This window comes from Dipodomys merriami, unplaced genomic scaffold (genome assembly GCF_024711535.1).
Source record: "Dipodomys merriami isolate MVZ:Mamm:240054 unplaced genomic scaffold, mDipMer1.0.p SCAF_151, whole genome shotgun sequence".
Taxonomy (NCBI): domain Eukaryota; kingdom Metazoa; phylum Chordata; class Mammalia; order Rodentia; family Heteromyidae; genus Dipodomys; species Dipodomys merriami.
The window spans coordinates 3082875-3098286 of NW_027202838.1; the positions used below are offsets into that span (position 1 = coordinate 3082875).

At 52.2% G+C, this 15412-nt stretch overlaps 1 protein-coding gene across 3 annotated transcripts in view; it reads right to left on the minus strand.

Annotated features, from left to right (window-relative positions):
- The window catches only part of LOC138827201 (long-chain-fatty-acid--CoA ligase 6), a 61912-nt gene extending 47241 nt beyond the window's left edge, over window positions 1–14671 (minus strand). The window contains exon 1 of one of the 3 annotated variants that reach the window (XM_070022710.1): window positions 14581–14671. In XM_070022710.1, the coding sequence (XP_069878811.1) occupies window positions 14581–14629 (49 nt within the window). In that variant the 5' untranslated portion in view covers window positions 14630–14671. Of the gene's footprint in view, window positions 1–1681; window positions 1931–14580 lie in introns of those variants that run through there. The other 2 variants (XM_070022709.1, XM_070022707.1) reach the window with 2 other exon arrangements.
- Between the last annotated feature and the right edge of the window lie 741 nt (window positions 14672–15412).

Genomic DNA, 15412 nt, shown 5'->3' on the forward strand with positions numbered 1-15412 from the left:
CATCCTACGGAGGCATTTGCCAGGGACTGCGGCTGCATGGCTTCGAGGCGGGGTCTGTGCCCCTCCTTGGCAAGTAGGGGATCCCATACTTCCAGGTTTGTTGCCCTACTCGAGACATTCAGAACCAACTTGCGTTTGCCCTGAGATTCTCTCCAGACCTGGGAGCCACTGTTGGGCAGAACTGTGAGTCCAGGTCCTCTGAGGACACTGGTTTCTGAGCCAGCCCATGCCACCGAGTCCTTGGCATGAGAGAAGGCAGAGACTAAGTCTGGGAGTTTGGTCTCCTCTCATTGTTTCACGGGGCCTTAGCCTCCTCTGACCTTCTCTCTGCTGATAGGGTGAGGTGAGGGGGGGTCCCTGGAGTTCCAGGCGTGGCTGCCTCCTTCCATGCCCAGGAGGCTCTCCTGGTTTGTAGCAGTTGTGTGGGGAGAAGGTGTGCAGACAGCACCCAAGGGGATCCATGGAGCTGGCGTTGCCAAGCTAGCGGCTGTGTTTGTAAATATTCACCTGGCAGGAGGGCACAGCCTCAGCGAGAACAAGCCTTCCTCCCCTCCCCACATACCCCGAGTCTTTCTCTCCAGCACAGACCCTGTTCATAATACCAAGTGGTGGCACAGGCTGGAGACACTGGGACTTCCTTCCACCTTCCCGTTTTCTGTGCTGATTCAGATTGCATGGAGGAGAGTGAGCGGTGAAAGTGATTGCTTTTACGATCAAGGACAGGAAAAGAACAGCAAGAAGGGGGCCATGGCAGGAAGCATACTGGCTACAAGGCAATGGAGTAGCAGAGGCGAAGACTGAGAACATAGCCCTGGTAGAAAAGGGTCCCGGGTCAAGTGGCTCAGCTCTAAGAATCCTCTCTTGATAAACCTCCCACCTAGTACACCAGGCCTTCACAGTCTAGCCAATGGCTCTGGACAGAAGGACTACTTCCTAAATACCTCTCAAAGCTGACCCTTTCCTCATCCAAAGCTTCAGGCCTAATCTAGAAATCATCACTGGGTGCAACCCAGATACACACACCAGACTATAACCTGTGCTTTCCGTGACATCTCAGTTGTTTTTCTGATACACAGCTATGACCAGATCATACCACTACTCAAAAAAACTTTATCTGGCTCCCTATTTTGCCTTCGGACCAGACTCCAAACTCATCATGCCAGCCCTGAGACCCTCTGGGTTCCTTCTGATTCTTTCTTTCCTTTACAATCACCCCCATGTCAATCTGCATCAGGCTGGGGTAAAGGTTCTTACAAGAGGGTTCTGGACCTCTCCAAACCCCTGAGGTCTCTAGAAATAATAGGGAACCCAAGCTAAGCCACTGAATGGCAAAAAGAACTTCATCTCCAAGTAAAAAGCTCCCCAAAGAAAAATCACAACTTCTCTCCCTTGCCCAGTGTCCTTAACACACAAGTTTGGACAAAGCTCAGAAAGGAGATTCTGGTGCAGGACTAACCTGACTTAGAATTTTGTTAGCAGAATGGCCTCAGGCAAGTCAGTGCATCTGTCTGAATCATATCTTATACAAAACCATGGGCAAAGAGAGAGCTCAATGCCAGGCACATAGCAAGAAAAGCAACTCAGGAAATAGTAGTTACTAAAGTGATTACTCCATCTCTTTGCCAGCCAAAGAGGCTCAAAGACAAGATGCAAAAAGAAGACAACATTCACATCACCCTACCTTTCCAGCAGGCTCCTGGCACTGAGGAGGTGACTGAGCTGATCCCACTAGAACCAGCCTCCATTTATAGGGCCTGTGGGGCCCAGGGAAAGAGGTTACCACATCTCAGTCAGAGCACAAAAGTGGTGAAGGCCCTGCCCTGGAGACAGCCGATAGCAACAGCCGCCTGCTCTGAGAAGCCAGGTGGTGGTAGAGACGTTGTTAGTGGTGGTAGGAGCTCCCTGGTGGCTGTGGGAGCAGGTCTGGCAGGGACTAGGGCACAGAGCAGCTCTTGTGAGGAGTTACTGGCCCCTCAAGGCTCCCACTGTCCCCCCCCATCTGCCCATGGGGCGGTGCTGGCTTAGATCAGCTCAGACCAAGCAACCAGCCTTAACCCTCCCTCTGCCAGTGTGCCAGGGCCTCAGCCACACCCCTTTGTATCCTCCCCACCCCCCACTGATCTTCAGCTCTGAAGGAGAGTTTGCCAAGGGGTTTCTTACAGGATTCTCTCCTTACACATCCATCTGGACACTGACTGGGGTCCAGGGGCTTCAACCATGCAGTGGGGATGTGCCCTAAGTATGAATGTTGGGGGGGTGGCAAGTAGTGGGGAGTGTCAGGTGGGGTTGCCAGATCTCTGGGGCTGAGGGAGGAATGCATCATCCCCCACTTCCACTCTCCACCCCCACAAGGTCACAACCGGTCTACAATGGGAAAGGAAAGAAACGGGGCACAATCTCAGATAAAATATCTGCTCAGGGATGCACCCAGGAGTGACTCCAGGCCAATGATCAGGCTCAAAGGCAGAAGCCACTAGCTCATCTTCTTATAGATTGTGAGGCAGCTCTCATCAGCCAGCCGCTCCCCCAAGCCTTCTCTGAAAGATACTGCTTCCATCCTGCAGTTAGAATTGCACTCCAGGCCGGGCACCAGTGGTTCACACCAGTAATCCTAGCTACTCAGGAGGCTGTGATCTGAGGATCACGGTTCAAAGCCAGCCCAGGCAGGAAAGCCCATGAGACTCTTATCTCCAATTAACCACCAGAAAACCGGAAGTGGCGCTGTGGTTCAAGTGGTAGAGTGCTCTCCTTGAGGTCAGGCCCAGAGGTCAAGCCCCATGATTGACCAAAAAAAAGGGGAAGTGGCGTTGTGGCTCAAGTGATAGAGCTCCAGAGTTCAAGCCCCACAACTGACAAAAAAGAAAAAAGAAAAAGAATTGACACTCCATTGTGTTAGAAACAATCTTGAGCTCTGAATTCCTACGTGGCTTCAGACTGTAATACCCACTGAGGTCCCAAGACTCCCTGGGAAGGAATATCTTGCCTGGCAACTCTGGAGCCTGGAGACTTGCAACACCTTCTTGGAGCTGATGAAACTTTTTTTAGTAGTGCAGCTTGAACTCTGGGCCTGGGTGCTGTCCCTCAGCTCTTCAGCTCAAGCTGAGCACTCTACCACTTGAGCCACAGCAACATTTCCGTTTTTCTGAGTGGTTTATTGGAGATAAGAGTCTCACAGACTTTCCTGCCTGAGCTAGCTGGCTTTGAACCGTGATCCTCAGATATCAGCCTCCTGAATAGCTAGGATTACAGGTGTGAGCCACTGGTGACCAGCTGTGGTCAAGCTCTTGACACTGCTCATTCCACCATCTGGGAAGTGGTCACCAGTGCCTCAGTGGTCCTCACCTGGAAATGGCCCCAACACTCTCCAACCTACCATGATGAACACATCTGCCTATGGCCCCTCATAGCTCTTCCCCCTTCTTCTTCAGCAAGATCTCTACTGTTATCCAGACGTCGTCAAAAATATCCTCCAAATTTCCTTTAAATGCTTCTCAGAGATGCTTTTGGGGCAGGAAATCCAGTGGCCACATCCTCATTCCTACTTGGTAGAAAACCATGGAAGAGGCATAAAGCTGAGGGAATGGTTCTATCCCGGGGAAGTATATGGTCTGTGGCCAGGCCAGCATAAGAAAAGCACAGGCCTTACCATCCTACCTGTGCAACCCTGACCTGTAGAGTCACACACTGGAGACTGCCACCTACTCTATCCATACAAGAATTCAAGCCTGTCCCAACTGAGATAAGGGCTTTCCCTTTTCCTCTTTGTATTTATTTTTTTAAATGTGCCAGTCCTAGAGCTTAAACTCAGGGCCTGGGCACTTCCCTAGGTTTTTATGCTCAAGGCTAGCACTCCATTCACTTAAGACATAGCTTTACTTTTGGCTTTTTGGTGGCTAATTGGAGATAAGAGTCTCATGGACTTTCCTGTCCAGGCTAGCTTTGAACCATGATCCTCAGATCTCAGCCTCCCGAGTAGCTAGGATTACAGGTATGAGCGACCAGTGACTATCTCCTCTTGGGTGTTGATTAGATTCACAGATGACTGGGACAGAGATGGGCCAAGGACCTCCCCAGCTTGGGAATTGCCAGGAGAGACCCACTACACATCCCCCATGAGATAGGGCCAGGGCACGGGGTTGCTGAGTTACGTGGTGGCTCACCGCCATACCTCCCTGCGGAGCCTGATTATAGCTCTGAGGTTTGAATTAAGCCCTTTGAATGAAGCTTTGCTCTAACTGGCTATTTGGTGGGCACCTTCCCCACCTCCCCAAAGTCTCATAGCTCCTTTACCCGCCTCCTCATGAGGATACCTCTTAAGAAGTTCACTTGTCCCACACTCCTACCAACAGCACCAGGAACTCAAAAGTATGAACAACCTTGAGAAATAGAGGAGGTAACACAAACACAGTGTCTTTCCCAAGCTTGGAGATAAAAGGTTGTCCAACAAAATTCTCAGAACAGAGGGATGACAGAGGTTAAACTACGGAGGTGGTAGCTCCTTTGGGAACATTTAGAGAATAAGATGATGACCAGGACTGCTGGCCTTTGGATGACGCAAGGTCTCACTGTCCTTTCTTCCACACCACACCCTGGGGCAGGAAGCAGAAGCCCAGGGATACTGGAAAAGGGTGTGATCACCACACAGGCAGAGGGATACCCCCTGGCTAGGCCATACTGTGCAAGGAGCCAAGTCCTGTGGCTGCAACATGATCCCTTCCCTCCCAGACATGTCCACAGTAGGAATATCAGTATCTTGGCCTCAGAAACAGTGATCCATTTCCTCACTGTACCAGACTGAGGACATGCAGCAAGCCCTTGGGTTCGAGCTCAGCAAGGGACACATCAGCTGCTTCTAGCAGGACTGTACTGTCAGAGTTCAAGAGCAGGTGTCCTGGGTGTAGGCAGGACTGCTTCCTCCAGCTAGGAGAAGGTTCCTTGAGGTAGGGAAGGTCTTGGCAAGAGATGGTTGGGGTAACTGAGATAGAAAGAAGAAGAAGGAAAAAAAAAAGGGATCTGCTTGCCTCTTTACTTAGAAACAGGGAGATGCACAAGACAGGGAGAAATGCACAAAATACAGGTAACAAGAACATGCTCCTAGCAGGGTAGGACAGGATGAAGAGCAGTGTGGCAGAGAAATGGCGGGTTGAGACGTCACAGGGAGTCTATAAGATACTAGGGCACCTGACAGGAGTGCACCGCAGGGAAGGAGACCCAGGCTTGGCTGGCAGGATGGCATATATAGGCCTCATCTGTTCCGCGTCACTGCCCACAAGCCAATGGCTGCCTACCAGTTCACCTGACCTAGCACCCTGTAGTCTGGAGAGGTAAAAGGCTTCCAGGTAAGCTTATGTCCCTCTGTCCCTGCCACAGGGACTGCTGCTACAGCCAGAAGCCTGCCAGGATCCTTGACTCACCACTCAGATGTCAGAGAGTGTGTGTGTGTGTGTGTGTGTGTGTGTGTGTGTGTGTGTGTGAGTGTGTGTGTGTGTGTGTGTGTGTGTAAATATTTGGTTTGCCTTCAGTTCAGGCTACATTTATTTTCTGGTACATTTGATAAATAGCTTCATTTTCAGACTGTCCCATACTGTGACAAAATTTCTCCTGAATGCCACAGGAAAACACACACACACACACACACACACACACACACACACACACACACACACACACACACACACACACACACACGAATCTCCCCCAATTCAGCAAAAGGTAGTGCTTTCTGCCACCTCTGAATCTTCCCTCTGAGGTCAGAGCTTGGCCAGCAACAGCCAAGGCCTGTCTGCCTGTGAGAGCATCCACAGGGTTAACAGGAGACACAAGCAGGCAGGCCCTTCGCAGGGGCCAGAGAAGTGGGAACTCAGGCCTCCTTTTCAAGGCCAGGATGAATGGGGAATATGCAAATGGTGGGCTCCCTAGGAGCAAGGAGCAGCAGGGGAGGGCCTGCTCTGGCAGTCCAGCCTCACTCCACTCTGGAGCCTGTCACATGAAAGGGTTTGTACTCCTGCTGCTGGCTCCTGCTCCAGGTCAGGCTGGGGCTGTTCTTACCAGAAAACAAAAATCTCTTTCAGACCAAACCTCAATGAGGCCCCAGCTGGCCCAAGAAGACCGTTGGACATTGTTCCCGCTGACCAACTGCGAGCACCCATCCCTTGAGTGCTCACTTTTCACCTACAGAAAGAGCCCACCATCTTTGGAGATGGCGTTGGAGGCCTCTTGATGCCATGGAGGACAGCACTTTGTAAAGTTCAGGAGGCTGGAGCAACGAAATAAGCTGCCCCCTCGCCTTTTCCCAAGGCTCTGTTTGATTTATGTCCTTTTCAAAAGCAACAGTCACTAAGAGTGGGATAGCAATCTTTATCTTGTCTAAGGAAGACCCCTGGAAGTCTCACAGTATTCAAGGTAAATGTGGAGAACATGGGAAGAAAGGACTGAAAACAGTGTCAGGAAAGAAAAGGACCTCGTCGTGCACAAGAGATAATTTTGTGGGTATGAGTGTATGAAAGTGATGGGAAAGTTTCTTAGGAATGGCTGAAAGTAGGTCATCTCTAGGGTGAGAATGACAATGGCCTTTACAAAAAAATTTAACCTCCCACACACTTATTAAAGTCTCAGGGGCTTGAAGTCTCTCCTCAGGACTAGCCCACAGACAGAGGCACAGCCCCAAGGAGGGGGGGAGATTGTATTTGACCCCTAAGGCTTGGTTTACAGGCCTGGGAAGTAAGTTAAAGGTCAAACTGTTCCAGAAACGATTTGTTAACCTACCTGAGACTGGAAAGAAGCCCTTCATTAATATGTAGGTGGGCGGAGTACTCAAATTCAACTGGTGGCATTTCAGGACCTTGGTGGGCTGCAGAACTTGAGATCTCATCCTACGTTTAAACTTACCTTTTCTTTCCTCTTCACTTCTGGCTCCCTATCCCTGTCCACTCCAGGACTCAAGACCCTGAAATCTTTTAGGGAATGGGAAATTGACATCTGTCATTCCCTACATCCTGTTTGTGTGTTGTAGGCCTAGGTCTGAGCTCTCTTGGTCTTGTTCAAACTGGGGGTGGGGGGGAAAGGAAGAGAGATAGAGAGAAAGGGAGAGTTGTTGGGGGCTTGAATTCAGAGTCTGGGCACTGTCCCTTAGTTTTTTTTTTGCCCAAGGCTAGTGCTCTGCTACTTGAGTAAGCTCCACTTCTGGCTTTTTGCTGGTTAATTGGAGATAAGAGTCTCACAGAGTTTTCTGCCCAGGATTTCAGCATCCTGAGTAGATAGGATTGCAGGAATGAGCTACAGGTGCTTGACCAAAGAAGAATTTTAAGAGCTGTTTATCATCAACTGGTGTCCACAATACTGATGCCCATCTGTGCCCTTGAGCTGTGTGGGTGTGATTCTGACGGAGACAACCATCACAAGGTCAGGCTTCAGACTTTTTCACACTTCGGAGGCAGGAATGTTATTTCTCTGGCACTCCTAGGTACCAAAAGCTGTGCATTAAACACTGCATGAATCTCACACCCCCACAAGACTCTCACTAACATTAGACAATGACACAGCAAGACCATTCAGCCTAAGAGGACATATAGGACCAGCTCACTTAGGACCTGATTCTGCAATGGGAGTGGTGGCAGGTGTTGTATAGATCTCCTACAATTCTAGGAACACAGGCTTTGTTGGCTTCATAATTCAAAGAAAACACTTCAACTCTGGTGAGCCACCATCCACTACCACTTCCCTCCCCAGTTCTTACTGCTATTATTATTATTATTATTGTTATTATTTTAGAAGTACTAGCATTTGAACTCAGGGCCTTGGGTTTGCTAAGTAGTTATTCTACCACTAGAGCCATGCCCCCATCCTGTTTTTAGTTGGGACCACATAGTATGCTCACAAGACTAAGATACCAAACATGTTTCTCTTTTTTGGGGGGGGGGGTCCGGTCGGGGGGCCTTAACTCTGGGCCTGGGTGCTTTCCCTCAGCTCTTCAGCTCAAGGCTAGCGCTCTACCACTTGAGCCACAGCACCACTTCCGGCTTTTTTCTTATGTGGTGCTGAGGAATCGAACCCAGGGCCTCGAGCATGCAAGGCAAGTGCTCTACCACTGAGCCACCTTCCCAGCCCCCAAACATGTTTCTGAGAATTCAGAGAAAGGAGAAATCAAAAGGTCCAGGAAGTCAGGCACTGGTGGCTCACACCTGTAATTCCAGCTATGCAAGAGACTGAGATCTGAGGATCGTGGTTTGAAGCTAGTCCAAGCAGGAAAATCTGAGACTCTTATTAACCACCCAAAAGTTGAAAGTGGGGCTGTAGCTCAAGTGGTACAACACCAGCCTAGGGCAAAGAAGCTAGGGGATAGTGCCCAGGCTAAGTTCAAGCCCCAATACTGTTGTATATGTGTGTGTGTGCATGAGTGCATGTGCACACACACACACACACACGCAGAGGAAAATAGAGTTTATTTCAGACTAGATCCAGAAAAAGCAGGTCATAACCTATCCTGTGTTTTGACCTATCATAAGGAAACTGGGGACCCATGCAACTAAATCCTCACCTGCCCACTTGCAGAGGGAAGACCTGCCTACTCAGCCAGGCTTGGAAGGTAGCCTGTAGGCAAGGTGGTGGCTGAATATGGGTGAGTTAAAGGAGCCTTCCAGAGAACCACATTCGATCTGCTAGAAGGTCGGCACCAACCACACTGAAGTTCTCTGGCCACTAGAACTGGGGTCTAGTTGGCCCGATGGCTTCATGAAACCCCAGCGCTAGAAGAACAGTGTGGGGCAGAGGTACTGCTTCTTCCAAAATCAAAGGGGCATTCTAGGCCTGGATGGGTCCTAGCTGTGTCCTCCCTTGATAAACTTGCCTTTCATGGGCCTCAGAACACCACTGACCACCTCTAGCCAAGCTCCCTGTCTAGTCTTACCCTATTTTGATGTTCTACCTCAGCTCTGATGTCCTTGCCATATAGCTTCTAGCTGACCTTGCTGTCCAATCTCTGGCTGACCTCACAGTTAATTGGCCTTTCTGCCTATTCATTGGGATCTGTGGTCACTGCCCAGAATGGTTTCCAGGATAGGGGTGAGTGGGCAGTGGAAGAGTCTAAACCTCAACAGTCCACATGTTGGAAGGGAAAGTAAAGCAGAGTTGTGTATCAGAGGCTTGGTTTCTTGGGATTCACCCTCTGCCCAAATGGGCAAAGCAATCTCTACCCACCCCTACCCCCACAAAGGCCACTGATCATCAATCACTAGGTCTGTTCCTAGTCCCAAGAGGCGCCAATTCAGGTTTGCTTGTGCCACAATCTGAAAACTGAGGAGGGGATTGTTTCCTGTGCAGGCTTAGTTTCTAGTTATGAAGCCCCAGCTATCTTGAAATGCAGACCTGACTGGGCAGAGGGAAGGCCAGAAGCTAGTTGCCGCCCCCTCCCACCCTCCCACTCTCCGAGGATACTCCCTAGCTGAATACCTGGACCAGGTGTGGGGAGAGGAAGGGAGTGTTTGGAAGAGCAGGTGAAAAGGGTCGGGTGGGATTACCTAGAATTTGAGATCTTGAAGGATTAGACATTACTGATTTATTGTCAGGATAGCTCAGTTTGGCTCCCATAGCTCAGCTCAGTTCTGTCCCCACTCACTTCCCCACATCCCAGTCCCCAGTCTGTGGGAATTGGGGGCTGCATACACAGTGAGACAAGAAATGACCACACCTACCAGGGAACACCCAAGCAGGCAAGTAAGTAAAAGATAGAGAACTACCCTGGGCATCCCAAAGGGCCCAAAGCAACCTCTCCCCCACAGTTTCCTTCTGTCTCTCTGCCTCTGCCTCTCCCCCCCCGCCCCCCCCGCCCCTCTATCTCTGACATTGAGAAGTAAACCAGGGTGTCACACTAGGCTCTATCACTTGAGGCACATCCCCAGTCCTTTTTGAGTTAGTTTGTTTTTCAGATAGGGTCTGTTTTCCCCTGCCTCTGCTTCCCAAGTAGATGGGATTACAGGCATATACCACAATGTCCAGTCCATAGCTGCTTTACCTTCTTAATGTAACCACAACACAGAATAAAGTCAATAGGGCTTGGCCTGGCATTTTAGGCCTTAAGAACCCATCCTGGCTGGGCACCCGTGGCTCACGCCCTATAATCCTAGCTACTCAGGAGGCTGAGATCTGAGGATCTCGGTTCAAAGCCAGCCCAGGCAAGAAAAGTCTGTGCATGACACTCTTATCTCCAATAAATCACCAGAAAACCGGAAGTGGCACTGTGGCTCAAGTGGTAGAGCGCTTGCCTTGAGCTGAAGAGCTCAACGCCCAGGCCTGGAGTTCAAGCCCACGACTGACCAAAAAAGAAGAACCCATCCTGGTGAGCCAAGCATATTTTGTCCCTCAACTCCTCGAATGCCTTTTCTTTCTCTGCATCTCTGCATGTTGGAATCCAAACCCACTTCTGCCCTGCAAGTTGGAAAATGTTGGCTGATTCACCGTTCTTACAGGTAGATTTCTCATTAAATTTGCCTGGGTGTCCATGGCTTACCTAGTAACTGGAATAATGGCACCACATTTGCACCATTGTGGGATGATGGGAAGAAAGCTTGAAGAGTCACTGTGGTATACAGTAGTAGGGGCTCAGTGAAAACGCAGCTAAGTCAACATGTCTGCAGCCACCTCACCACTTCCCCACAGGTACCTGAGTGAATTCTGAGTACTTACTATGTGCTAGGCACTGTCTAGATACCCAGTACAACTCCTGGAATATAAATGCTCTTCCTGCAAACAAGTCTGTCTATGGGACAGCCCCTGGTCATATCAGGGGCTGTAGCTGAGCCAAATTCAGTCTTCTGAAGGTCAAGAGTCCTTAGAATCCAAAACAAAACAAAAACGAACCCAGCCGGAGCAGAGGCCTGATTCTGCTGCCCCCTGGTGTCAGTGGTGGTGTCAGTGGTGACAGTGAGCTTAGACTGAAGGATCTGTCATTCCTAGCCAGGGACCTGGCAAAAAGGTCCTGAGGAAGCCGTGTGCCCCTGGCTCACGCCTATAATCCCAACTACTCAGGAGGCTGAGATCTGAGGATCAAGGTTCAAAGCCAGCCGGGGCAGAAAAGTCATGAGACTCTTATCTCCAATAAACCACTAGAAAACCGGAAGTGCGCTGTGGCTCAAATGGTAGAGCTCGCCTTGAGCTGAAGAGCACAGGGATATCGTCCAGGCCCAGAGTTCAAGCCCCATGACAAAAAAAAAAAAAAAAAAAGTCCTGAGGTGAAATCTTCCCACATGGTAAGGGACTTATATGAATTCTAGACAGCTGCCTATATTCTTCTGAGAGCTCCACCCCTGGTCCCAATTCTTCACTGCCCTCTTGGATTCCTAGATGGACCCAGACCTCATGCTAGGCCTTTATTGTGGATCCTGTGGGTGGAGGACAGAATCTGAAGGGGCTGAGCTGAGTCAGAGTGTGCAAATCTGCCCCAGTATAGCAACAAAGGCAACTGTCAGATTCCTGTCATCATTCTCTGGTAGCCCTGGTTTACTCCCAATGGAGCCAACCCTCCCATAGGGCAATGAGCAGGGTTAGGGCCTTCATCTCTTCCTTTTCTGGAGAATTGTCTCAACTGAAGCCACATCCATTCTGAATTCATAACATCCTAACACCTCCCTCCCGCCCCGCCCCGTATGCCCCCTCCCCCATTACCACATTCCTGCCTCTACCTACGACTCATTCTGGCTAATGTGGCTAATTAAGAAGGCTCCTCTGGGTCTCTCACCTGGGTTCCCAAGGCATAAGACCCTGAACCATCCAACCTCATCACAGTTCTCTCTGCACACTTTCACTAGTCTGACTTCCCTAATTGGAGTTTGGCCTATGTGCTTCTGACAAATGCTCCTGTGTCTTGTAAGATGGATGTCTCCAGGGGTCAGGTATGAACTGAAAAGACTTGAGCCCTGTACAAGGACCTGGGGCTGCATCAGCCTAGACGAGATAGTGCCTTCCTCTCGTGGTGGTTACATTTTTATCCACCATGAGTGGTGCCTCTTTCCGGTTTGTACAGTTAGGCACAAGCTCCAGTCCAATGCTCCCATCATTCATCCATCCTCACAGGGAGGGCATATTTTCTTATGCCAGGCCCAGCATCTGACTCATTCTGAACCTATTTGTCTCCCTGTTTACTACTCAACATACAGATGACATATGAGCTGGTCCAGGTCTCAGTACAGCCCAGAGCACATGGTGCTTCCCACAGTAGACAGTTCCTCATCCAAGTGGCTTCCTTTCTCTCCCCCTTTCCCATCATTTTCTCCCCAAGGGCAGCTCCTGTGTTGTTTCTCAAGAGCCAGGTTGGGTGGAAAGAAAAATACATAATACTATTCAAAAGTGGCATTGCATCAGGAACGCTTTCCCCCTCCTACCCCCCTTTCTGGGGAGTGGAAGGGACATAGCAGCTGCTATAGGCTGCAAGAACAAATACATTCATTCTGTTATGCTCACTAAACACTTAGTTCTTAGCCCAAGAATCCTATCTGTCCCCTCTGCTTCTAGAGGTCAGGAAAAAGTTGGGGTCCAGGCAAAGTAAAAAGAAAAGAAAAAGAAAAAGAGGGTAGAAATGGTGACCTACAAAAGCCCCATCATGCTTCTGGGGTATTCTATCCAGCCTCAGCCTCTTATCCTGCATTAAAAACTGCTGACCAGTGGGCACCAGTGGCTCATGCCTGTAATCTTAGCTACTCAGGAGGCTGAGATCTGAGGATCATGGTTCAAAGCCAGCCTAGGGAGAAAGGCCGTGAGCCTCTTATCTCCAATTAAGCCACCAGAAAACCAGAAGTGGCGTTCTGGCTCAATTGGTAGAGTGCTTGCTTTGAGCTGAAGAACTGAGGGACAGCGCCAAGGCCCAGCATTTAAGAAAGCACCAGAGCACTTTGGGAAATGCTCCACAAGGAGGAAGGCCAGAGGCCAGTTTGAGTCAGGCACAATCCAACCTTGCCTGTAGATAAGGGCCCTACACAGTAAAGGGCTTCTCCCACCACTCAGGTTGATGATGACCTCTTTCACAAGGAACTCTGTTACCCACAGACATTCCCTCTGCAGCCACAGAAGACCAAGGCCGTGGAAAGCTGCCTCAGAGCCATGGCTGAATGGGGTCCACCAGATGGTAGGACAAAAGCATCCTGGCACTCAGAAGGGACTCTAAGACCGCTTCATCACTCAGACGATAAATGTGTTACCAATAGCATCATCATTGTCATTACTCCTCACCCTAGCTTTAGTTCTGTCCTTGTCTGTTATGTGTGCATCAGGACTGGTGTGGCTCTGCACAGCCTGTCATCAGACACTGGCAGACAGAAGGAGCTTAGGGCGCTGAGGGGATTAGAGAGGCCTTACTCTCCCCATCTCAGGGGAAGTGTCCCTGTGGCCTAACTCAGGGGAGGAGAGGAGTGAATGCCTGGCCCACCAGTCATCTAGGTTCAGATGCAAACAAGCACTTAGTAGCATTCGTTGATCAGTTAAAACCTCAGATGGAATCTCAAGTCAGCCAGTTATTAACCACGTGACAATGGACAAGTCAATGCATCCCCTGACCTCAGTACAAAGAGACAACACCACTGAACTCCTAGGAGTTGCTAAGAATAAGAAATAACACATGCAAAAACCTCAAGTGAGGATCTATCTCAAAAAGATCAACTTCCTCCCTCTCTTGGGCTCTAAAAGAACTTTATCCACTTCTGATGTGTCATTTCAATTTGAAATAATAAGCAGCACTCACATTCTTGAGCGTTTGCTTCCGGGCTTTAGGCCCTGTGTAAACCCAATTTAAAGGTCAAGCACTTCACTTACATTTATCAGGCTTAATCTGTGGGGAAGGAGGGAGTGGCTGGAGGAGGGGGGTAGTGGAGACCCTTGAGTATTCTATACCCGAGGCTCACAGAGAGGAAAAGGCCACCTCAAGCAGTAGAAGTGGCCCTGCAGCCAGCCTGTGGAAGACACCCCCCCCCCAAGTGTGTGTATAATGGGCCCAGAAAAGTTCTGGGCAGGGATGGGGCCGGGATCTGGTCTCAGAGAGATGAGGAGGGGGGGTGAGGGGTGGCTCCCCTAAGGGCAGGTGTGTATGGGTGGGTGGGGGAACAACCTTGGGCAGAGCAGAGAGGGCTTCACAAAAGTCGGGTACTCTGGCTGAAGAGCCGGCAGGGAGGGGTTCCGAGAAAGCCCCGGTCCCAGGTCGGGCATCACGGTTGACCTGCGAGGGCACCTGGCGGGAGGGGGTGGGGGTGGGGGTGGTCGACCCCCCCCCCTGGGCTTCTGGTGAGGGACAAAGACGCCAGGAGTCTGTCTGTCCCAGCCTGGATGGGGGGGCGGGGCCTGATGTGATCAGCGGGGCCGGGAGGCGGTGGGGTCGCGGTGGCCGAAGCCCCCTCCCGCATCTCCGCAGACGCAGCTGCTTCCAAAACGCGGCCTGGAGCTCCCGCGGGGACTGCGGGCGGCCCCGGGACCTTGAAGGGGCGACGGCTCGGCCGCCGCGGGGCGGTGTGAATCACCGGCAGCCGCGGGCCGAGTCCCCAGGCTTTCCTTGACCGGCGACCCGAGGTGCGGGGGGTCGGGTGGGCCCGGGCGAGGACTTACCCGCAAACAGCCAGAGGGAGCCTCCGGACACGAGGAAGAAGGTCAGCATGCCGGTCGGCCAGGGGCCCGGCGGCCCCGCACGGCCCCCGCAGCCCACAGCAGCCCCGCCGCAGCCCCGCCGCCCCGCAGCAGCCGCGCTGTCCCCGCCGCCGCCGCCGCCGCCGTCCGCCGGGTATTTTTAGCCCCCGCCTCCCCGCGCCGCTGCGGAGACGGCGGAAGGGGGGGGGGGAGGGCGGCGCGCACGCACGCGGCCCCGGAGCCCCCGCTCGCCGCCCCGCAAGAGCCCGGCCGGGCCCGGAACCGCCGAGCCCGCGCGGGGGAGGGGCCGGGCCGCGGCGCCAGCCCCGCGCTCCGCGCCCCCCGCCCAACGTTCCGGGGGGGTGGGGTGGGGGGCCGGCCCCGCCCCGCCCCGCCGACGCGCGCGGCCCTCACCTCCGCGCGGCCCGCCGCGGGGCCGGGCTCGGGGCTGGGACCCGCTGATCCCGGGAGATGCACCGCTGCCGCCGCCGCCGCCGCCGCGAACCCGAGGCTCAAGGACGCCAGTGCCCCCCTCCTAGGGCGAGTCCGCAGACGCGGGAACCTCTGCCAGCCGGTGCGGGGTGGGGTGCGGGGGTGGGGAGGGTGCGGGAAGCCGGCCGGGAGGGTGGATCGAGGTTCTGACGAAGGGAAGCAGGCCGACTGCGGGGCGTAGGGGGGGTGGGGTGCCCAGGTGAGCTGGGGCTGCGCCAGGGCAGGCCTGAGTCTGCACGAGGTCGCGGGAGGCTGCTTCTGGGACCCAGCGGTCCGTGGGCTTCGCCCGTCCGCCCGAGGGTAGGTCGCACGAAGGCACAGA